The following is a 23,048-nucleotide window of genomic DNA, read 5'->3' on the forward strand; positions in this document are numbered from 1 at the left end:
AAAGCGGTAGCCTAAGGGCGTCGCGCGCAGCCGGTTTGACCCCAGTGCCGGGGGCAGTTGTCATTGGAGTTGGGGACGCGGAGCGAGTGTGGTGGTCGCCGCGCTCGTTGCCTCCTTTCCCGCCCGACACCCCCCTGCCGCCATGGCGGGGGTGCTGGCCCGCAAGGCCGTGGACTATGTGCGCAGCAAGGACTTCAGGGACTATCTGATGAGGTGAGAGCGGCGCTGCCCTGCAACCGTCCGCCCCGCTCCGCTCCGCTCCCAGTCCCCTGCCGCGCGCGGGGGCTGGTGTGGGCCGTTTAACGGGCCGTTGGGCTGGGTCCCTGCGGGCTCGCCGCGGCCTGTCACGCTCTGACTGGCTCTCACGAGCGGCTTCTGCCACCGCGCGAGGGGGCCGCTCGATGGCAGTTGCCGAGCCGGGGGGGCGGGGCGGTCCCGGCGCGAGCCGGCTGGGCAGAAGGGGGAGGCTGCGCAGGGACTGACCCGGACCTGCCCAGCTATGCGCCCTGCTGGCCTGCGGGGCGGGCACAGCTGTGTCCGTGGACGAATGCTGCCTGTAACGGCGCTAGTTTGGGTCAAGGAGCCACCGAGACGCCTCTTCGCTCCGTGTCCAGCGCGCCAGCATAGCTCCACCGACAGAGCCAGGCTGGCGTCGCTCCCATACCGTTGGCCTGTGCCACTGATTCGCTGCTGTCCAATGGCCAGTCGCAGTGGGGAAGTGGCCTCCTTTACAGGAGTTTGCAAAGTGCTCTGTGTTGTTAAAGAAGCAACATCAATGCCTGCTCCGTTTTTTCGTGTGTAAGTCTATTGTAATTTGAGTCATGCAGCACTCAGAGGAGCACAAAGTATACTATCAAAACAGGCTACAGAAACCTTGCGACGTTCTGTTTACCTTAACCATCGTGGTTAAGATGGGGGTGTAGTAGTAGCATTTGTGTAAGAGCAGATGAGCTGTCAAGTCAGTTTTACAAGGCAAAAATGGTATATGCTCATACTTTATGATGCAGGCTCTAATTATATAAGAATAAAGAGGTCAAATAAAAGTTTTACTAGCAACCTTAATCAAGGCATTTCTTGAATTTTGAGTGAGTGACTTTGCAAACTTAATGTTTTTATAATAATATTTTTGGAGATTTTTTTTAAAAGATAAGAAATTATATACAACAGCTGGAGCTATATTCATCCCCAACTTGGGTCATCAACAGGGTTTGGACCTTTAGGGCCACATTACATACATAGATGTTGTAACTAGAGGTGCTGGGGGTGCTGCAGCACCCCAAACTGGAAGTGGTTTCAGTTATATACAGGATTACAGTTTAGTTCAGTGGCCTACATCACCTCCCCTATAAAAATTGTTCCAGCACCCCAGATTACATACTTCTACCACTTGAGCTGATAGACTAACTGTTAGATGATAAACAGCCTACTACACCTATGTGGACCAACCACTAGAAGTGGTGAATTACACACTTTGCCAGGGGATTTCTCAGCTATTTGCTAACAGCAGAGGAATGTAGAGACTTGGGTGTCATAGGTTCAATTTCAGGTTTTAGAGGGGAGTGTTACAGTTAGACTCTTGTGTGCCCTGCCTTTTCCTCTTGTAGCTGCTCAGTATTCAAATAGAGTGGCTTCCTTCTTCTTTTCATTGCCTGTCACCAGCTGAATTTACAGGAAAGAGTCTCCTTGAAATCCATTCATGTGTCTAGTGCCACAGTGGCCTACAGCAGCTGTGAGGAGCAATTTCCGGGAGGTCCTGCTCAGCCCCTGCAGTTCTGGGGTGGAGCGTGGCTAGTAAAAATGGAGTCTTCATAGCCTTTAACTCCCAGAATCTAACAAGTCTCTACTGAGCATATGTGGGGTTTGTGTGGTTTCCTCCCTCCCCCCGGAGGCTCATAATTTGGCCAAATTTGAGCAAATTTTCATGGGGACAGTATAGGGCATAGATCCCTGACATCAAGGCAACCCTGCCACTATCTTCCAAATTTCAGATTCTTGTGACAAAGCATGGAGGTGTGCTAGAGCTTATCAACAAAATGGTTGTAAGAATTCTTTTAACACTGGCAAAACAGTGAAATATTTTCCCTATTAATCTTATTTTCAGAAATACTAAACTATTTCGACTTAAAATAATAATAGGAAAAAAATCTTTTGTCTGCTTGAGGCACACAAAGACCAGAGGAAATTTCAGCCCAAATGATTTAAGTTTGGCAAAGTTATAAGTAAGTGAAAACAGAGTCGTCTAATGGTAAGTGTCAGGCAATCTTAACTCAAGAACCAGCTCTGCTTATGATATTTTCTCAATACTAATGGTAATTGGTGTCAAGCAAGCACAAAAGACCACATAATTGTTGCCCAAAGGAACTTTCTGTCTAGTATAGACACAAGCAAGCATAATATACAGGAGATGGTGCAAGCCTTGGTGGAGAAATCTTGTAGTAATCAACATTTAGGCTTTGTGGGAGAAGTCTGTTTGTCAGAAAAGGAGATTTGGCGCCTGCTAAAGCAAGTTCAGACAGAAAGGGTAGATGAAAAGTGTGAATACATGAAGTATTCCAAGTCAATAATAATGAGATTATTTGAGTTGAAGCAAAATGAGGGAGAGTAGGAAAAAATGGGAGCAGACATGTAGGCATGGCTAGATATAACGCAAGGACTCCAACCGTTTTCAGTACAATATATTTCATCTAGCACTATTCTTTGAGGTTGGAAGTGTCCAGTTGTGCTAGTTATAACAGAATTGAACTTGGAGCTGGAGCATGTATCTATCTAATGTAAATGTCTGTCATGTACATATCTAATAAAACACTGATCTAACTTATTTTTTAATGGACAAAAGAGGCAAATATTAATTGTGATCAGTCATCCCACCTTAAGAACATTACCCGTGCCACATTCCATGATGTAGGAACATTTTTTTGCAAAAAAGATGGCTGGGGGTGGTTGTTTTTTGTTTTGTTTTTTTTCCAGTTATTTTAAAGGCTTACCAGTCTGGAAGGAACTTGATAAACAGGATACCATATTGTTCCAAATCTTAATTTCTTTAGTGTTTCAGAGGGCTCTGGTTTCATGGAATGTGTTGGTTTCTATGTACAAATGGTACTTATTTGATCCTATCTATTACTGAATTAGTGTTGGTTAGATTTTTACAGTTTTAGTGCACTGCAAGTCTCTTTTGAAGTTGATTATTTTGTCCAGTGTGTATTTATAAGCTACATTGTTTCTTGTCTAACTGGGAGCCTTTTGCAGTGATCTTGATTCCAAAGATTGAAGTTGAAGAATTGCGAAGACTCAAAGGATGCCAGCCAAAAAAAAGTTTTAGCCATTACACAGGAAAAATATACATAAACACACCCAAAAAAAATTAAAACATTTGAAAGTATGATTTTATTGTGTTGTCTTCCTAGGATCCTTTTCCAAATTGGCTTTCCTGGAGAAGGTTACCTATCTGCCTTCCTCTTACAGGGATAGAGGCATATCATGGGGCATTTAGTGAATTATGACTGAGACAACTTTGCAAGTCATAAAAGTGCATCCAAAAATGCATTTTAAATCAGGCTCTTTTAATGGGTAAAATGTTTAAATTCATAGTGGGTTTTTTCCAATTTTATACCCACAAGTCACTTTTGACAGACAAACTTAGTGCCTCATATGTCTCAAAGATAGATGTTGATTCTAAATACTATACTATAACAAGTCATCCTATTAAGCTGTGTTCTAAGTATGTAATCAGTTGATTCAACAGATGCTATAACAACTCTTAAGTTCTGGTTCTCTGAAATGATTATTAAATGGGGATCTAGATGCCTGTATGATGATCAATTGTGTAAATATAATTGGACAGTGTTTTTTACCTACATTTTTTTTCCAATGCCCCTCTCTCTCTCTTGTGTGCGCCTCTGTGTTCAACAGCATGAGCATTCCACATTAATGGTTTGCTTTGTGTCCTGGAGTAGATCAGCACAGCATGCAATGGCTATCAGAAATGGTGCTTTGAAATGGAAGGAGTGCATGTCTCCAAGGCAGATGCATTCAAAACAATTAGCAGAGTGGTCACTTGAAGTATTATGGGACAGCTCTGGAAGTGCAGAAAGCAATCAAGTGTCTACACTGGCAATAGAGCACTGGAGCCTCTGCGCAAATACTCTTACAACTCTCGTTGCGGTGTGTTTTTGTTTTTTTTTTTCCCCAGCGCTGCAACTGAGGAGTTTCTGCGCACAAAAAGCTACTTTACTGCGCAGAAACTTGCCAGTGTAGACAGGCCCTGAACCACTGGCAGAAAGACTCAGTTGCCTAGCATTTCTTGCATCACTGAAATGAACATTGCAAAAAAAAGTTCTAATAAAATTTCTTGCTTTTAATTTCTCCACCACAGAGATGCCCTGCAGGTATTGTAAATACAGATGGATTTTTTTCCGCACTAGTTAGGATTCCGAAGTAGCTGTGATCCATTGTACAGGAGTACACTTTGAAAATCTTCTAAAAAGTTTTGGAATCTGTATCTCTTGTAGCTAAACATTGCAGTGGCAGTCCCATGATCTAATATAATTAGGGGTTGTTTTGAAGCAGGTATGTTCCATTCCTTGCAAAGCATGAACAGTTTTATTAACTCAGGTCATCTAAAATGTGACTAGAAATCCTAGTGGTATTTGTATCTGCCTTGGAGACATGCACTCCTTCCATTTCAAAGCACCATTTCTGATAGCCCTTGCATGCTGTGCTGATCTACTCCAGGACACAAATAGTGGTATTTGACTTGCATTTAAACAGAGATGCAATCTCCCTTTTCAAAAGACTGCTCTTACTTTCAGTGACAAAATTATGAACAGGGACTAACTGTTTTTGACCCTCAGTCCTCCTTGTTGATGATTTTTTAAACAAGAAGTGTACTTCAAAGTAAGCTCTTCAAAATGTGCACATACAATGTGTACACTTTGGCAGAAGTTGAAGGACAATAACTTCTAGGCCTTAAAGAACCCCTTTTCTTGCCTGTAGTTTAGTCACAATCTTTGTCCCTTTCACTTTTGTAATTCTAAACCAGGGGTCGGCAACCTCTGGCATGCGGCTCGCCAGGGTAAGCACCCTGGTGGGCCGGGCCAGTTTGTTTACCTGCCGCTGTCTCAGGCCAATGCGGGCGGCGGGAAGCGCTGAGGGCCGAGGGATGTGCTGGCCGCAGCTTCCTGCCACCCCCATTGGCCTGAGACGGCGAACTGCGGCCGGTGGGAGCCGCGGTCCGCTGAACCTGCCGATGCGGCAGGTAAACAAACTGGCCCGGCCCGCCAGGGTGCTTATCCTGGTGAGCCGCGTGCCAGAGGTTGCATGCCGACCCCTGTTCTAAACTAAGAATTCAGAGTTGTTTGGATGGTCTTGGCTTTTGAGGGAGGAACCCATCTCTTCTTGTGCAATGTCTTCTTCATGCTACCCATCTACTATTCAGATCTTTCTCTCTCCAGCAGCTGTGTAACATAAAGGTATATAGAAAGGTTCTCCTGGGTGGGACAAACACAATTTGGAAATGTTTTGGGGACTTGTCATCAAGGGAGTGAAGGATTTATTTCTTGCCTTTGCAAAAGGCTAACATTCCTGCCATGTCACTAACCTGTTAGCTAGGATTATTTTATCACTCCTCCAAATAGACTGTCCTCAGCCTTCCCATTTTCAAAGAGGCTGAAAGTAAAGTTTCTTAGTAGAATGATACCTCTGGTCACCAGGACAAATCATTGTAGCCGTGTAAGGTGTTGCTTCCTCACCTCTGGGAGTTGCAATATCTGTGATCCCAATTTGTGCAGACCTGGAACAAGGAGTTACAAATCTAGTGACAGCTCAGCTATAAATGGGAAGGGCTGAGACTACCAATGTTCTCCTCCTGCAATTTAGGAAACTGATTGATTGCATGAGAGACTGAGGGGTGCCAGTTGCGAGCCACTTCCTGAGCTGCACCTGGGCCTCATCTACAACTCAGGACAACTCAGTGTGAGGCACCATTAAAAGCCAGCAGAGCACCATTGGTTGTCTGGTAGGATTTTATAATACACTATTATTCATGATTGATAGAGTGGCCCCTAAAATGCCCTCTTTCCTGGCTTTGCTCTCATGGGTCATCATGGCTTATAGATGACCCATGACTGACATAGCAGGAGGAGGGAGGAAATGACAGATTTTCCATATATGCTTGGCCAAGGCAGTTGTGACAGTTGCTGGTTAATGTGGATGCTTGCTATAGTCATTTCATGCCTCTGTCACCTTGACTAGTTCACTGTAATATACTTGAAACCTTCAGGAATCTTAAGCTAGTACAGAATGTGCCTGACTGCTCGCCAGTCTTACAAAATGCACCCATTGCCAGTGCTCTGGCTACCATGTTGATTTAAATGTAGGGCTTATATACCTGAACATTTAGAGCATGGCAAGCTGGAGTGTGACTCTACCTTGCACCAGTAGCCCGTGATTTAACCATCCTGCTGATGTGTGTTTACTGAGCGCTTTGAGCTAGTCCCCTTAGACATGGGAATAGCTGAGAGCATCTTAACAAACTGTTCATGTACATCAGCAGGACAGTTAAATCACGGGCCACTGGTGCAAGGTAGAGTCACACCCCAGCTTGCTGTGCTCTAATTGTTCAGGTAGACAAGCCCTTAGAAATCCCTAAAAGGAGCAGCTAGGAATCTAAGGGCTAGTCTACACTGGCAACACTAAACCGCTGTCGTGGCAGCGCTTTAACATGGCTTGTATGTTCGCGGCAGAGCACTGCTCTCTCCCAGTGCTCTTTTAAAAAAAAAAAAAAAAAAAAAACCACCTCTACGAGGGGCATAGCTACCAGTGCTGGGAGCATGGCCTACAATGACACTTTACAGTGCTGAAACTTGTGGCGCTCAGGGGGGGTGTTTTTTCATACCTCTGAGTGAGAAAGTTGCAGCGCTTACATAGTTCTCTCTCAGGAGAAGATGGGCTTTGCTTTTGAGGGGTTGCACTTACCGTTGTGGAGATGGCTAACTGGGGATATATCTATTATACTTCAGGAACAAGCATATACTGCAGTCTAATTACATCTAAGAATGGAGAGATTACGACATCTGTTTGTGAAACTGATCTGTTCTTAGCTGCAAAGCACTGGGCTAAATATGTGCTTGCTTTTGAAGGAAGAGTTTGTGTAACCTTGGCTTTTCATATTCCTCCCACAGTGGTAGCTGTCCCAAGGGCACATGAACAAAAAGGATTTGGTTGGGGGAAAAGAATCTCCCCCATCTGGACAGGTTGTGAGTTCCACTGTTAAAATAACAATATTTTAGACCCTGTTTCAAACTGGATTTAATTGGCATTAAACTCCCATTAAAATATAGACGTAAAGTCTGAGAGTTCTTTTAATTTGCTTGATTAGCAACGTTTCCACAAACATAGCTAAACATACATTGTAATTGTGTTTTCATGAAAATGGCACTTACTACAATCACTGCAACTGTCAAAACATGCACTAGATTCATCCTGATGTAAGTGCTCTTCAGTGGAGTCAGGTGGAGATTGGCTCAATGACTGTTGATTATGCAGACCAGTGGGGAAAACACATAAGCTACACAGTCATGAAGCTAACAAATTTGTATCATAGGTACTAAAATGCAGCTTACTAAAAAAGTCTACGTGGTTTATGAAGCATTCTCTCACATCATATTTTTAAAAAACCTTGTATACTCAGCAGCCCAATAATAAGTTACTGTGGGGCATACTCACAGGAGTGCACTTGCAGGATCTTGAATCCTCCAGCGAGCATGGTTACAAAATGGAAAAACTCTAGAAATAATGGTGAAAACATTCCTCTGGCAGTTATACTGAATATGCATTTAAAAGTAGAGGCTGACAATATAAATATGCAGGGGTACATTTTGGCCATGCACATACCTGTGCTAAGCTACTGCATCGAGACACATTGTCTCAAACTAATAAGAGCAATGTCTTCAGAAACTTCTTACCATACAGACTCTAATGTAAGAGTACAGAATTGTGAAATTTATTAGGGTAAAATTTGTGCCTCTCAAGACAATGCATGGCAGTTTCTACTGCATGTTGGGTTTTGCCCTTTTATGTGCATCCTGTAGCAGCAGACAGTCCCAGATATGTGCCAGCAGCTAGCATTGACCCAACCATATCATACTGTAATACCTGAGTGTAATAGACTTCAATTTAGTGTTTAGTGTGTCAAGCCATTGAAGTTTGTCAATATAGAGATTATGTACAATATAACTATATTTTTAAGACTGGGTCTCCTAAGCATTGTAACAGTGAAATCCTCATTGGCAACTTTCCCTGAACTAGAGGGACAATTTGATTCTTGGTTTCTTTATCAAAAGCAAATGCAACTTCTTCTGTGATTTACATTGATTACTGCTTGTTTGAATTCACCAGGAATAAAACCCTACACTTCATTATATTTTTTGTTAGTTTGTAGCTAGATGGAAGAGGCAGCCAGCCACATTGCTTTTAGAGCTCGGGCTTTTGCTACCCTCTTGATCTTAAAAAAAAAAAAAAAAACCCTAGAGGTGAAATCCTGGCCCCATTGAAGTCCATGGCAGATCTCCCACTTGCCACAGTGGGACCAGGATCTCACCCTAGTACATTAGATGAGTGAAAAGACTATTTAGAGGGTAACATTTGTATTCTATCAAGATAATTGTTAGATATGTTCAGTTTTAGTACAATAACTTAATTGAGAAAAATTGCTGCAGCATTACTTATGTCTTCCACTTTTCCATTCAAGATCAGTAATTTGAAGGAAACTAACTCTCTCTTCTCTGCTCCTCTTTCATGCATTGTCTGGATGGTAAACCATATTGAACACTGACAACATAGTACGGTAAGAAAAAGCTTTTTCTACTTCATTTCAGCCGTGTTTAATCTTGATGTATTAGCATTGTTATGAACTGACCTGACTCTGTCTAAGGAGGTGCATTGCTAACCTTCAGGACTGGTGAGTTAGTAAACATTTTCCTCACCTCTCTACTCCCATGTGTATCAGGCTAACAATTCCCTCATGCAAGGAGGACTAAAGCAGCTAAGGAATCACTTCAGAAAGATATGGGTTTCCTTCACAGCCCTCTGTCACTGTTTGCTAGGGGCATGGGATTGATTTAGAGCTCCATCTCTGACTACTGCACAGTCATGTGTTGTTGCTAGATGAATTGAATGTTTTATTTTTAACCATGTTTACTTCAGACAGTAAACAGCACAGTCGCACAGCTTTCACTCTAGACTTTCTCTGATGATCCAGTTATCTTTATTACTGAATCTGGAAATCATGGCTCACCATATTGTGGGATTCAGTATACTTAGTTCTGTACTATGGCTGAGTATATACTGACATAGAAGACTATTCTAGTCTACTTCCTGTTTAGACTGAAGACAGCCTGTACATGTGAAGTTGCACTTTATTATATTTCTATTGAATCCTGTTACTTTTTAGATGAAAAACATAAAACTTCTGAGGGAGTCGGACTGAATTGCTGAGAGGATTGGAAAGGGGATTGTGGAGCCTTTTACCGCTTGGTCTCCAGTTCAAATGTAGTCCAGATCAGTAGTGATTGAAGGTTACTATTTGATGGCAGATTATGATTTATGTGAAACAAGTTGAATGGACTCTGACCTTTTTTTCTAATGAACACTCCCATATCACAATAATCATTGGACTTGGTACCTTTTGTAGGCAGTCTAATAAGGAATCAAATGCTGAATGAACATGAACTATCCTCCAGAACAAGAAGCTAGCATTAAGTCTCCTAAGGCTAAAACTGTTTTGAGGGTAGATGGACAGCCACTTTCCAGTGCTATCATTGTGTCAGTTCTCAAGCACTAAATTCCACTATTCTAAATGAATCCAAAGAAAACTGTAGAGGTTCTTAAAACAGTATTAGTGACAATATACAGTATGTGCAATTGCGGTTACACTCAGAATTTGCTTAAAGTGATGCATTAGCAACATAAACTTAGTTAGGAAGTGGACTGGAATGTACCTCTAGTCGCATAAAGAGCTGTAGTTTTAAACAGAACATTGAAGCTATTAACATAACTTGGTTATATACAAGCCCCTCCAATAACAGATCACTGTTGCTGAATTTCTGCTGCTGTGATTCTAGCTATTACAGCATGTATCAACTTATATTGGTGTCTCAGAGAAAGTAGTAGGTGTCACTATACCACATATGCCTTCACCTAGACGTTGCCATTAATGTACAAATGAAATACCATAACTCAGAATGTTGTTGTTTGTGAGTAGTAATGGAGTGGTTAGATTTTAATTGGTGATTCCTCATGCATTTTCTTTCCCTGTCAACTTTCATGTTCTTCCACATTTTCAGTAGTAGAAATGGAAATCTTTATAACTTCTCTAGTCTTGTACTGTCCTTCACAAGTAAATTGTGTCACACTATTTAAACTTCTTAAACCAAACTGTTTGAATAAAATTTTCAGAAGCATCCAAGTCCCATTGTCAGGCACTTTAGTCACTTTTGACACTGTTGCTTTGTGGTGGTTAGCCTTGCGACCTTAAACACATGAGGTCACTTCTCACTGTAGTAATGTAAAATTGCAAACCTTGCTACAAAACAGCACTTAACTCGGCAAAACTGATCATGGGGGTTATTTTAGTTGTTTTTTGTAAGCTTTCTACCTCTTTTCTCGTACATGGGCATCCACTAGTCTTAATACTACTAAAGAGTTAGAATCTAAACTGCCTCTACTGTGGTGGAATAAGCAGATCTATCTTCCTTCGTTTGAGTTGGAGGTGGAAGCAAAACTGTCTCTATTCTAGTGTATAGGTAAAATCCACAAGCTCGTGTCCAGACCATTGGATGGCCCTCTACAAAAGAACTAAAATTACAGATGAAGAAACCCATTTCCCCCCTGCTTCTCTTTCCCCATATACTCCCTTGTTCTGAATCACTAACACGGCTGCTACTCTAAAACCTGGAATATGTGTAATGTTAATATTAAAATAGATGCAAAAGTGGTGTTTAACTGGCTGCAAAGAATTCCAGCTTTCACTTGCAAATAGGTATCCTAATGTTACTCCTTTTGGCCTTAGCAGTTAGCCAACTTGCTGGTCTTGTGTGTGTGGTTTTTGTTAGGAGGAGAAATTCCTGATGGGTATTTATTTGATGCAGTCATATTTATTTACATAGTATGTATATAAAATCCTGTTTTCCTGAACACAGGACACAGTTCCAAGCCTCTCTCAGCCAGCACTCTGCACCAAAGCTTTCTCTCTTACCTATTTCTGAAGATCATGCTCTGAGTTCTTATGTGGCTTTTTGCTGCCTTTTCTCTCTTCCTGTGGTCTTTCTTCTCTCATGCACATGCACAGATACACAGTTGGAAATAAATACAGGAATAAGGGTTTGACTTATCAGACCCCCAGAAACTCCTTGAACCGCATGGCTCAGACACTGCCCAGACTTGTATGCTGTCTAGTCTTTGGGCAGTGATTTTCTGTTGTTTCAGCCACCACTAAACAAAGCAGCAGAGTCCTGTGGCATCTTATAGACTAACAGATGTATTGGAGCGTGAGCTTTCGTGGGTGAATACTCACTTCGTCAGATGTATTCACCCACGAAAGCTCATGCTCCAATACGTCTGTTAGTCTATAAGGTGCCACAGGACTCTTAGTCTGGATCTGTAAGAGCAGCAAACGCAGCTACCCCTCTGATACTTGACACTAAACAAAGGTTTCAGATTAGCAGCCGTGTTAGTCTGTATCCGCAAAAAAAACAGGAGTACTTGTGGCACCTTAAAGACTAACAAATTTATTTAAGCATGAGCTTTCGTGAGCTTTATTTAACTGTTCTCATTTACCTAAATGAAAGGTGGTTATTGCCCAACAGCTTCCACAATGTGGCATGATTGCCCGGAGCTCAGACCTACTTGTTGGGAGCAATATAGCCTCCAGCATAATACTGGAATGACCTCTTAAGTTAGTCACTGAGGTATTTTGCACTGAGGTTTTTTTTTCCTGCCTTTTATATTGAATAGTGGTTTGGAGAATTTCTTGTATGAACAAGATGCACTCTTTGTTTGCATTAGTTGGCTATAGACTCTAGCATAAACCTGAGGTTACAGTAGTGACCACAGAGTGGGTTCTGTTGCCACTTGACAGCCTGGGAAGAATGGTGTGTTCTGTCCTTGTTCCCCATGGGACAAACTATACCAAACCCATCTACATGGGCTTGGGAAAGTGGGGAGAATTTTTTCCTGCAATGTAGAGGATGAGACCCTTATTTGACAAGAGGTGGGTTTTTTCCTTCCACTTAAGTGTGCTTGAAAGCTGTCTCTATTCTAATTTGAAAGGAAGCTCTACCACACTACTACTCTTCCAGAACTTCCTCTCTTAAAAACATGTAAGAATAACATGTAGATGATAGTAGGAAAAAAATGAAATCTTTCAAAATTAGAGGATAAACTCTTTGCTTCCTTCCACTTTATTTACAGCACTTCTGGGGACCAGTAGCCAACTGGGGACTCCCTATTGCTGCTATTAATGACATGAAGAAATCTCCAGAGATCATTAGTGGCCGAATGACATTTGGTAAGAAACAGGGTTGAAATTGGGACAGACTTAAAATGTCAAACTACTTAGAGTCCATAAAAAAACTTCCCAAATGCTACACTTCAAGCACTAATTTTAGTTTAACATACCTGTAAACTCTCTTGTTGCATCTAAAATACTATGGATGTAAGCTTTAAAAAGTAACTAGTAACTTCCAGGTACTCTTTTGAGGTGCCCAACTTGAAACATCTTAAAGGGGGCAGAGTTTTGTTTGTGTGTTTTTTGATTAGTGGGGAGGGGAATGGCCAATAGCCAATGGGAAATGCCAAACTGAGAGGTGTGTACTGACCCCCGCCCCTCTGAGATAGATGCCTGAACTCTGGGATAGGTGCTTCCCTCTGTTTGGGATTCTCCAGTGCAAACCCTCTCTTGGTGCCAGATGCCTGTTTAGCAAGAAGATGGGGGAGAAAGGAGGAGGAAAAGGACCTCTCTCAGAGCTTTTAGCCAGGGGTGTCATTTCAGAAAAATTTTGGAGAGGAGGAGACTGTTTAACATATAGAAGGTTGGGTGATTATATTGCATTCTGCATGATCTCAGGGTTGGGAGGGAACTGCTCCCCTTGCCCCATAGCAAATTATGTCCCTTCTTCTAGCCCAGTAGTTTGGGTACTCGCGCTGTGATGTGGGAGACCCCCTGCTTCAAATCCCCCTTGCAAGTGAGGGGGAGAAGGGACTCGAACTGGGCTCTGACACTTCTCATGTGAGTGCCCTAACCACTGGGCTATGGGATAGTCTGATGTGGGGGCACCATCAAAGTCTCCTGTTGAAGTGGTTCCACTTTCGATAAATAATTTTAAAAAGTCATTGGAACAGGGGATTTGATCCTGGGTTTTCCACCTCCCACCTTTTATCATGACTCCCTACAGTCATTCCCATGCTCACTCGTTCTTTCCCCTGCCCCCCATGATGATTTTTTAAATTATCCACATTTGAACACTTTCAACAGGAAAGACTGAGGCACCTAGTACATGAGGTAATGTAGTCATGGTAGCATGGACAGCAGCAAGTGTTGATGCTGGCTAGGTGCCCCAAGTACTTACCCACAGGGTCTGACAGCTTTGTACTCAGGGCTGCTAGCCCATGTCGCTGCTTTCCATGCTACCCTGGCTATGCTATCTTTAGCACACTAGCTTGATGAGAGCTGACACCAGTATGTCCACTGGAGCTGGGAATCACACTCCTAGCTCAAAGCATAGACGTAGTCTCAGGGAGTCCCATACCAGCATACCCCATAGCTCAGTGGTTAGGGCACTCACTTGAGAGGTCGCAAATCCCTGCTCAAATCACTTCTCTCCCTCATGTGGAGTGGGGATTTATATAAGATCGTCTATAGGGGCTTAAGCCAGTATGCAAGCTCTGAATGCATCAGATTGGGCCCTGCAGACAAGTTAGGCAGAGGAACGCCTATCTTCCTGCAGTTGATGAATCGTTCTAGGGCTTAGGCAGCCAGATGCCTGGCGTGGGTCTGCACTGTGCATGCTTAGTGGCAAAAACATAGGTGCCTAGGGAATTTTTACTGCAAAAACTTGGGTGCTGAGCAAGTTTAGGTACCTACAGCAACCAGGGGCAGCTGAGTGGGAGTTTTGTGAATCCCACTGGGGCCTGATTCTGGGTTTTTAGATGTCTCAAGAGGAAATAGCCACTTTTAATCTAGCCCATGCTGCAGAAATTAATAAACAAAACACATCACTTCCTTTCCATCTTCACAGTGGAATTGCCTTTTCCTAGGCAACTAATGAAAAGGGACGTTTTGAAGTGTAACTTTGTTCAGCCTTTAGAGTCCCCTTACTATATAGCTGATGCTGGGTACTTAAAATTGTATTGCATTTACTGTACATGTTTTGCAAGGTCTTCGTTTTGCACAGGTAAAATAGATGTTTCAGGCCAATGTTGAAACTAACCATCTCTCCATATAGTGAAATAGTACATTCCAGGATGGAAGCTTAAACATCCATTTAGGTTTTGGGAGGATTTTTAAATAGTGAAATTACATAACTCTTCAAATATTTTGCCAAAGAACTTTGCTCCATCAAATATATGTGCACTACAACACAATGTTTAGTTAGCTAGTTCAGTTTCAACTTAGTACCAGTTTACAAGCAGAAGGTTATATGACTGTTAAGAAATAGTTTTGTTTACAATGTTTGATGCTGCAGTCATCCTCCAGCACTATTACAAAGGTTAGTAGGTGAGTGTTTCTCCCCACAAAGCGTTATTTTTGCTACAAGTTTGAATGAGTTGCTTTCATTTTGTAGAAAATGAAAGTTTTCTTCCTTCTTCCAAATTTTCTGCTAGAAATGCAAATAATTCTCTTAAAATAGAAGGCTTTCCCTTCTGATAAAAGCTCTCTTGTCCTGTTTTCACAGAGCTATTTCACTGGGGCTCATAAAAGGTTTGCTTGCATCTAAATTTCCATCAAAAACTGAAGATTGACACTACAGCAAATTTATTTTCCTTGGATTTTAATTTTCTACTCCCTTACTCTAAGAGCACTTAAATTGAGATTAAAATTGTTAATCATTTGCATGCCTACCTTAAGTTAGACTTTCCCTTATAAGTTGTCATTTTGGAAAATGTATGGGGCTTTTTACAAGGGGAGCGTTAGTTGCTTTTAAAAATATTTAGTCCTTTCCTAGCAAGAACCATATTTAAATATGGTAAGAATTAGATTTTAAATAAGGTTCTTGCTAGGAATGTGCCAATAGATTCAAGTTTGTGAGGGCCTTATTTAGGGCCTGATCCAACTCCCATTGGACTCAATATTGACTGCAATGGGAGATGGATTTGGACCCTGAACTGAAGATGCTTTAGCAACTTGTGTGTGGTTATAGGAAGCCACTGAGGGATTCAGAGATCCACAGCTATTGCAACTCTGTGTTTGGATCCAAGCAAAACAGACAACTTATAGAATTGTTTGCCTCTGTTGAGGTGCTGCCATAGTAAAGGAGAAATGCATTCAGTAGTTGCTAAATAGTGGTTTGCCATGAAATGGTGTCTTAACAATTAGAAGGGGGTTTTTTTTGTTTTTGTGTGTGTGTGTGTTTTTTGTTGGGGGGGGGGGGTGTTGGTTGGTTGGGTTTTTGTTTTTTTGCCTTCCTCTGCAGCATGTGGGTACAGGTCACTTGCCAGGATTATCTGGGTATATCTCACTTAGTTGTTTTCCTGCCACTGCAGAGACCTTAGGCATTGGTGCATCTTGGTCCCTTCTATTCTCTCCCTGTGGCTCATAATAGTCTAGTCTCCGGTGGGCTGTACTACTTTGGTCTAAATTTAATTGTTGGGTTTAGTGTGTGGGTGATGGTTGTTGCCTGCAATATCCAGACTAGATTATATGGTGGTTCCTTCTGGCCTTAAACTTGGACTCTACCACTGACACTATGTTGACTCTGTTTGTTTTACAGCACTGTGTTGTTACTCTTTGACTTTTATGAGATTTGCCTACAAGGTACAGCCAAGAAACTGGCTTCTGTTTGCATGTCACTTCACTAATGAAATTGCACAGCTAATCCAAGGAGGTCGACTGATGAAATACACGTGAGTGAATTTTAAAATCTGTGTGGGGAAAGGGAAACAAACTAACATTTGCTAGGGATGTTCTCTGTACATGAATGCAGATTAGAAGGGTTGCAGTTTTTCATCTTCTATAATCAGCAATGACTATTAGCTGCCAGATTTTGGTGCCTCCTGCTGTAACATCCTATTGCTGGTTGTTCATCTCTGTCACAGAGAGCAGCTACTGAGAAGGCGGCTTCCCAGGAAACAAATGGCAGAAAAGCAAAGCAAATGCTGTACATTTCATTGCCTCCTCATATGCTGACACAATAGCTTAGGAACCCCCATCTTTTGGGACACTTTAAAACTAGACTGCATAAAACAGGCAAGTTTAGGGGCCACTTTTGTTGTGGTAAGGTGAGAAACCAGATAACTTAGTAAGTCTTTTTTTCATACCCAGCCTTTGATTTTTCACAGTATGTTCAAGCCTTAGTCAATAATTGTATATAAATACTAAGACCTTCACTGAATTCTCCTGTTTTTCTTGGTAGGATGGAAAAGAAGAACTAAATATCTTTATCTTGGAAAAACAGGGAATGTGCCCCTCATCATGAATTCCAACAAAGGAAGAGCTCTACAGCTGCTGTGATGCAGACTTCTGCATTTTCTTCTCCATCATAAAATTCATCATGAATACAAGATCTTGCCAACACAAAACACATCATCCTTCCACTAAATTTTGTAGCCTACCTTTTTTGTAAAGTACTCTTCCGAATGTAAACAATTACATCTAACTCTTTGCTGCCTTACAAGTACTGACTTTACTTTTCTATTAGTGAAATTACTTATCCAAATCGTGTTCAATATTTTTTTTTTTTTAAAGATGAGAACTTTTGTTTTTATTTAACCAGCAACATAACTGAATGGCATAGGACCATTTCATGCATCTGAAGCCAGCTAGGTCAATGTGAACATAGAGATCAGTAAGACACAATTGTAGATGGTGTAATTGTTCTGCATATTTAAATATTTTAAAAACCATTTACCATAGTACTTGTGGAGCATCCATTCCTGACTGTTTCATCATTAAAATTTATACCAGACTTCAGCAAGACATTGCTGATCTAAAAGTATGCATTTGCAGACTTGCCAGTTCACTCATTGCATGTCTGTTTTCAGTTATGTGACTAATGGATTTTTACCTGAAAGGGCATGTTACTAACTTTTTTTTTTTTTTTAAACATAATTTCTGGTCCCTAGAATCACCTTGAGAGAAGCAAGAATTTCTTGTAAACTGAAGGAGGGTAACAGGGTTACAAACATGCATATTTAAGAAGTTTGGAAAGCTGTGGATTTTTATAATTTTGTTAAACATATTCCTTTTGTGCACTTGGGCCTCTGAAGGTTGCTCCAGTCCTTATTCAGGCAAAAAAAACTTCCCTTTACTTCAGTGGGAGCTTTGTCAGGGTAAGATCTGAAGGATAAAACTCCATTGTCTGTTTTCCTCCACATTGTGGCAGTCAAGTTTTTTTTTTCCTTTTTTTTTCTTTCTACTTCATTACACTTGCTGGAAAGTGGCATCAACAACTGCAAATAATGCATACAACATAAATAATGTTTGTGACAGACATAATTTTATTATCAGTAAAATGATTTTGGACAGTAAAATCTGTGTCCCAACTAAGTATGTACTGTCAAAAAGTTTTAATCAAAATAATGGCAATAAATAATTTCAATAAAACTCTGATGCAAGTTGTCTTCGCAATGAAATGGAATATTCTTCTTATATGCCAATATCAGATCTTAAAGGAAATCTCCTACATATGGGAAGTCTGATGATGGTCAAGGCCTCTCAGATATAGGGGCCATTTTTTTGTTGCAATGAGCTGAATTTAAAATTAAAACAAACTGGTGTATGAAAATAGTGTTGCTGTTTTTAATGACTGTTGTGGAATTATTGGCATACAGTTGACAGACTTCTTTATATAGACAAACTTTTTGTTGTTCTTTACATAAATGGGATTTGTTGGATCAGGAAGGACATGAGGAAACATCTCTCTGGAATTCTTACTGGGACACACAGTGTTAATTGTACCCATGACAGATCAAATCAATCTCATTAGTTTTCACTTGAGGAAAATAATGTTGATCTTGATGGTTGTTTATATCCCATTGATCAGAAAACACACAAATGGCCACTAACAAGGGGGTTACATGGATATGTCTTTCAGCTGGGGGAATTTTTCAGCTGACAATACAAATTATGGAAAGGGGGGAAAACCACCAAAAATGCAAACTTTAGATAGTTTTAACATAAAGCCCCAAGCAGCATTAGATTCATTTGAAACCTTAATGAAAATTAGAGTTAAATTGGTCAGAATTTCAGGTTTCTAAGGGACTCTGAAACAATTTGGGACTTCTAAGTCTTTGTTGCAAATATTGAGCATAATGTTCAAAATGAGGCAGAAGTCTAAATATTGTATAACTTCAGGTAACTACAGGACTTGGCTAATATGTTAACCCCCTCAAAACCAGTGTGTGGTCAGCTGTTCACTTCCTGAGTGTCTACTTTAACAAAAGTGGTGGAATAGTTCATATTAGAATTTACCTCAATTGCTGACTTCTTAAGGTTTGTTTTATTTCTATCTTTCTATAATGCCATAGAAATTAAAGCAGAAGTGGAAAACCCTCAAAATGTACTCAGTCATCCCAAAGCTTGCATGCTTATCCAAACTGGGACTTCTTAAATGTGGTGTTTAACATCAAAATGAGGAGAAAAGGTGGCCATTAACATGAGTGGGAGTTTGGAGGTGTCACCATCTAAAAAAATGAGGCCACTTAGATTCTTTAAATTTAGATAGCTAAAATCTGTATTTAGGAACCCACATTTGAAAAGTTTTGCTAAAGTTTGGTGTTTAACCACATTCCCCCTCCCTACTCCCACTTACTGCCATTTCCTCCTGTAAGTTGATATCAGGTTGGGTAACCTTGCCATAGATTTTCTGCATCAAATGCTCTGTTTGAGGCTAGGAGTTACCATATAACAGATTTTTTTTTGCAAAACAGTGTTTAGAAAAGCAGGTACTATACACCCAACATGGGGTTTTTCACTACTTACAAATTATGTGGTCTGCAGCAATAGTTGAGTTAGAAGTTCAAGAAAGCAGCAACTGTGCCTGCTATATTCATAAGGTGTTTAGCACATCACAAGCTTTAAGACATAAGAAGGCAGACTTCAATTGCTACTCAAATCAGTAGATATTCTGGTTGGCCCCACAAAATGAAAAACAGAGACTGTTGCATTACATTACTAAACAGTTTTCATATATCTAGGAGAAAGCAAGTTATCTACTTCCCATCCTTAGCATTGTACAATGATCTGCCACCAGTAGGTAGTGGCAGATTGGCTATATACTGCTTGTGTCAGGAAGCAGGGCCTGCAATGGAGTCAGTCTCCAGGCAACCTAATGAGGCCGGCTGGCCTGTAGTAGGCAGCCTGTTTGGCTAGGCCACCTGATTGATTGGAAGAGTCAGCAGACTGCCTGTTAAGCAGCAGCAGTTCAGTGGCTACTCACAGCATTTGCCTAGGCCTCTGATAGCTCCTGCCTTATTCCTAGCCCTGCTTCTGCCTTGTCTCAATCCAGGTAACTGACTCCTGAACTTTGGCTCTGGTACTTGCCCTCTGACTCCAGTTCAGACCCTGGGCTCCAATTCCTGACTGCTGACTCCTAATCACTAGGCCTGACTCCTACTCTGATCTCAAAGCACAACCATCTGCATCCAGGTCACTGGCAGTTTGGACACCCCAACACAAGTGATAAGGGAACTAGAGGTGATAGGGTGAGCATGGAGTCTATAAAAGTCAATGTCTCTCCGATGGTGGCAGCAGGAGCCCTGCACACCTTGCAAGCCCAAGTGCAGAATGCAAGCTCAAGCAGCATTGCCTTCAGCTCCAGCCCCTGGTGTCTGTGAACCCAAGCTCCCTGGACTTGGCAAGTTCAACAGCAGTCAAAACAAATTTTGTAGGCTCCTAATTTAGTGTCTGCCCTTATTTCTGCTATGTCCACCTCCATACCTGCCTTGTTCCATCTGTGTTTCTGCCTTGATCCCAGCCTTGCCCTGTGCCTTGCCTCCAGGTAACCCAGTCCTGACCCTCAGCTCTGATTTCTGACTTGAGTGTGACCCTTGGCTCTGGCATCTGGCTTCTGACTCTGGTTCTGACCCTGAGCCCCAATTCCTGACTACTGACTCCTGCTCTAACCCACATCCCAATCACTGACAGTTTGCAGCTTCTCTAAAATAAAGGTGTGCATCAAATGTAGTCCTAGCCAGAGCTTTTACAGGGCATAGGGATGCTGGCAAATTCCTCCTTTGTTCCTTGAATGTTGCTGGGCAGAGTAGTATTTAATGGGGAAGACTAAAGCACATACTGCTGTTACTCTGAAAAGGAGCATGTATGACCTAGACAGCTTGAGCTGCAAAACAGAGCAAATATGCTAGTTAATGGGTGGTTGACTGTGCCTGCCAGCTCCAAAGGATGGAAGAATGGAACCAGAGTGGGAGTTGAATGTTGTGCCGAATGCTCTTGAGAGACTGGAGAGAGATCTTGCCCTGCTCTTTTACTTTCATGAGGCAGTTAGGAAGAGAAAAACTACCCTTCTCCAGTTTGTCAGCCCTTAGCTCACCAATGCCACAGATGGTAGGATCCAGCCCTGATTATTCTGTCATTGCACCATGGTATAACATAAATGCATTCAGCTTGGTTTAACATATGTGGATAGGTCTAAATCACTCTCTGATACTGTTATTACAGGTGTGGAAAGACCAGTGCCTTTATAAACCACTTGTGCATATTTGGCCTGGGGTAGCCCTTACTGGAAATGCCAAGCTCAGGGCAGGCTGCAAAAGGGAGAGACTGGTGGGTAACACTGAAGTTAACTCCCCAACCAGTCACAAACTGTGCTTCTGATTCCCCACACTGGTTATCAAGAAGCAAAAAAGCAATCACACAGCCCCCTTCATTGCATTCCAGTTCTCTGTCTCCCAGTCAGCACCTAGGTCTAGTACAGTGAGAAGTTATTTTAAAACTCTGCTCTCATATATAAAATGGTCTTCTGCCCCCTGCCCCCAAAAGGGTCAGCCATGTTACCAGGTCAATATAGGTTTGTATCTTACTCAAAATACCCCCAGCCAGCCAATCCTTTAGTGTGTAAAACTAAAGGTTTATTATAAAGAAAAAAGAAAGAACAAGAAGAGAGATGTTAAATGGCAAAGCAATCACATACATACAAAGACTTCAAAAGCCATATATCAGGTTCCTAGCAGTATTGCTGAGTTTACTGGCTTGAAAGTCCCTCTGGAACACATCCACAGCTTGGATTGGTCATTCAGTCCTTTGTTCAGCGCATCAGTTTGTAGCAAAGTTCCTCCAGAGGAAAGAAGCAGGATTGAAGACAAAGTGGAGAAGATGCAGCTGCCTTTTATAGTCTTGTGGCGTGTGCTTCCTTCCTTTCCAACACAAGCTGCCCAGCACAGGCCTTGGAAGCCTTTTCTGTCCATAAGCATGCCCCTGCATGCCTTGTTGAGTCTTAAAGTGTAGCCCTTGCCTTTTCTCAATGGCTCAGTTGAATAGCTGATGATCCTTAATGGGCCATCAAGCAGGCTAAGCAGTGCTGATGCCAAACTGGGGGGGGGGGGGTCACCCAGAAGCATAGCACAAGTTTTTGTAATACAGACATACCTATAACTCATAATACAACCATATATAAAGGAGCTTATTATAGCTGGCAGATAACATTTTTTGCAGCTATCTTACATGGCGTATCTGGCACAACTCATTGCAATTTTACAATATTGGTAGTCATAGTATCCTAATGTGTCCCCCAGATTCCATACAGAATCACAGCATAATAAATCCTTAAGGTGCTATGGTAGCCTGTCACTTTAAAATTAAATATATCTGACCAACTACCAGGTGGCATCCACTAGAAGATGGCTCAAACTATAGGCACACGCCAGAGAAGCACGACTGTTGTGGTCTAGCCAGTGATGAGCTGCCAAAATCTTAACGGGTTCCCTATAAAAAGTTCTGATTTAACAACGGGTTCCCTATAAAAAGTTCTAATTTAAGGGATGTGCGACAGCATGTATTTTTTATACCAATAGGGTTACCATACGTCCATATTTTCCCAGGAGGTGATTAAGAACCGAAAAGCCTGACATGTCCAGGAAAATACAGATGTATTTTAACCCTACCTAAAGTTCTTTTTTAAAAAGATGGGGCTGAACTAGAAATGAGCTCCGTTTCACATGTGTGGGTGGTGATCAGGGACAGTCTCAATTTTTGGGTCTTTTTCTTATATAGGCTCCTATTACCCCTCACCCCCGTCCCGATTTTTCACACTTGCTGTCTGGTCACTCTAGGGTGTGCACATGTGTGGGTCCCAGCTGCTCCCTGCCCCCCCCCCTCATTAAAGCAGGTGTGCAGGGTTACTGCCCTGGGAACTGCAGGGCACCAGTGGATGTGGGGCTGGCTGCAGATAGGGGCGTGGGGCAGGGCTAGCTGGAGGCAGGGAGTGACACGGGCTGGCTGTGGGCAGGTGATGCAGACGGGCGGGCTGCGGGTGGCTGTGGGCAGGGGGTGGCTGCGGGCGGCTGTGGGCAGAGGCTGGCTGCAGGCAGGGGGTGGCTGTGGCAGGGGCTGCAGGCAGAGGCTGGCTGCGGGCAGAGGGTGGCTGTGGCAAGGGCTGGCTGCGGGCAGAGGGCGGCTGTGGGCAGGGGCTGGCTGCGGGTGGCTGTGGGCAGGGGGTGGGGCAGAGGGCGGCTGTGGGCAGGGGCTGGCTGCGGGTGGCTGTGGGCAGGGGCTGGCTGGGGGCAGAGGGTGGCTGTGGCAAGGGCTGGCTGCGGGCAGAGGGCGGCTGTGGGCTGGGGCTGGCTGTGGGTGGCTGTGGGCAGGGGCGGGCTGTGGGCTGGGG

At 42.5% G+C, this 23,048-nt stretch overlaps 1 protein-coding gene and 1 long non-coding RNA gene across 2 annotated transcripts; both read left to right on the plus strand.

The window, feature by feature from the left end:
* Positions 1-81: 81 nt before the first annotated feature.
* MPC1 (mitochondrial pyruvate carrier 1) lies at positions 82-17,817 on the plus strand. Its single transcript, XM_039528718.1, has 5 exons — positions 82-213; positions 8,839-8,842; positions 12,466-12,562; positions 15,984-16,116; positions 16,626-17,817. Exons 1-5 carry the CDS (start codon positions 143-145, stop codon positions 16,642-16,644), a joined length of 324 nt encoding a protein of 107 aa, XP_039384652.1. The 5' UTR covers positions 82-142; the 3' UTR covers positions 16,645-17,817.
* LOC120400265 lies at positions 4,175-8,521 on the plus strand. The gene is made up of 2 exons (XR_005595657.1): positions 4,175-4,566; positions 7,179-8,521. It is a non-coding gene; the product is annotated as an uncharacterized LOC120400265 (long non-coding RNA).
* Positions 17,818-23,048: the final 5,231 nt, after the last annotated feature.

The sequence above is a fragment of the Mauremys reevesii genome, linkage group 3 (genome assembly GCF_016161935.1).
Source record: "Mauremys reevesii isolate NIE-2019 linkage group 3, ASM1616193v1, whole genome shotgun sequence".
Classification (NCBI taxonomy): Eukaryota; Metazoa; Chordata; order Testudines; family Geoemydidae; genus Mauremys; species Mauremys reevesii.

Bases quoted from the DNA above. Each gene is read 5' to 3' on its own strand.
- MPC1 (XM_039528718.1), top strand. From the start codon at position 143: ATGGCGGGGGTGCTGGCCCGCAAGGCCGTGGACTATGTGCGCAGCAAG. The intron at 12,563-15,983 runs GTAAGAAACAGG...TTTGTTTTACAG, and splicing joins TAGTGGCCGAATGACATTTG to CACTGTGTTGTTACTCTTTG.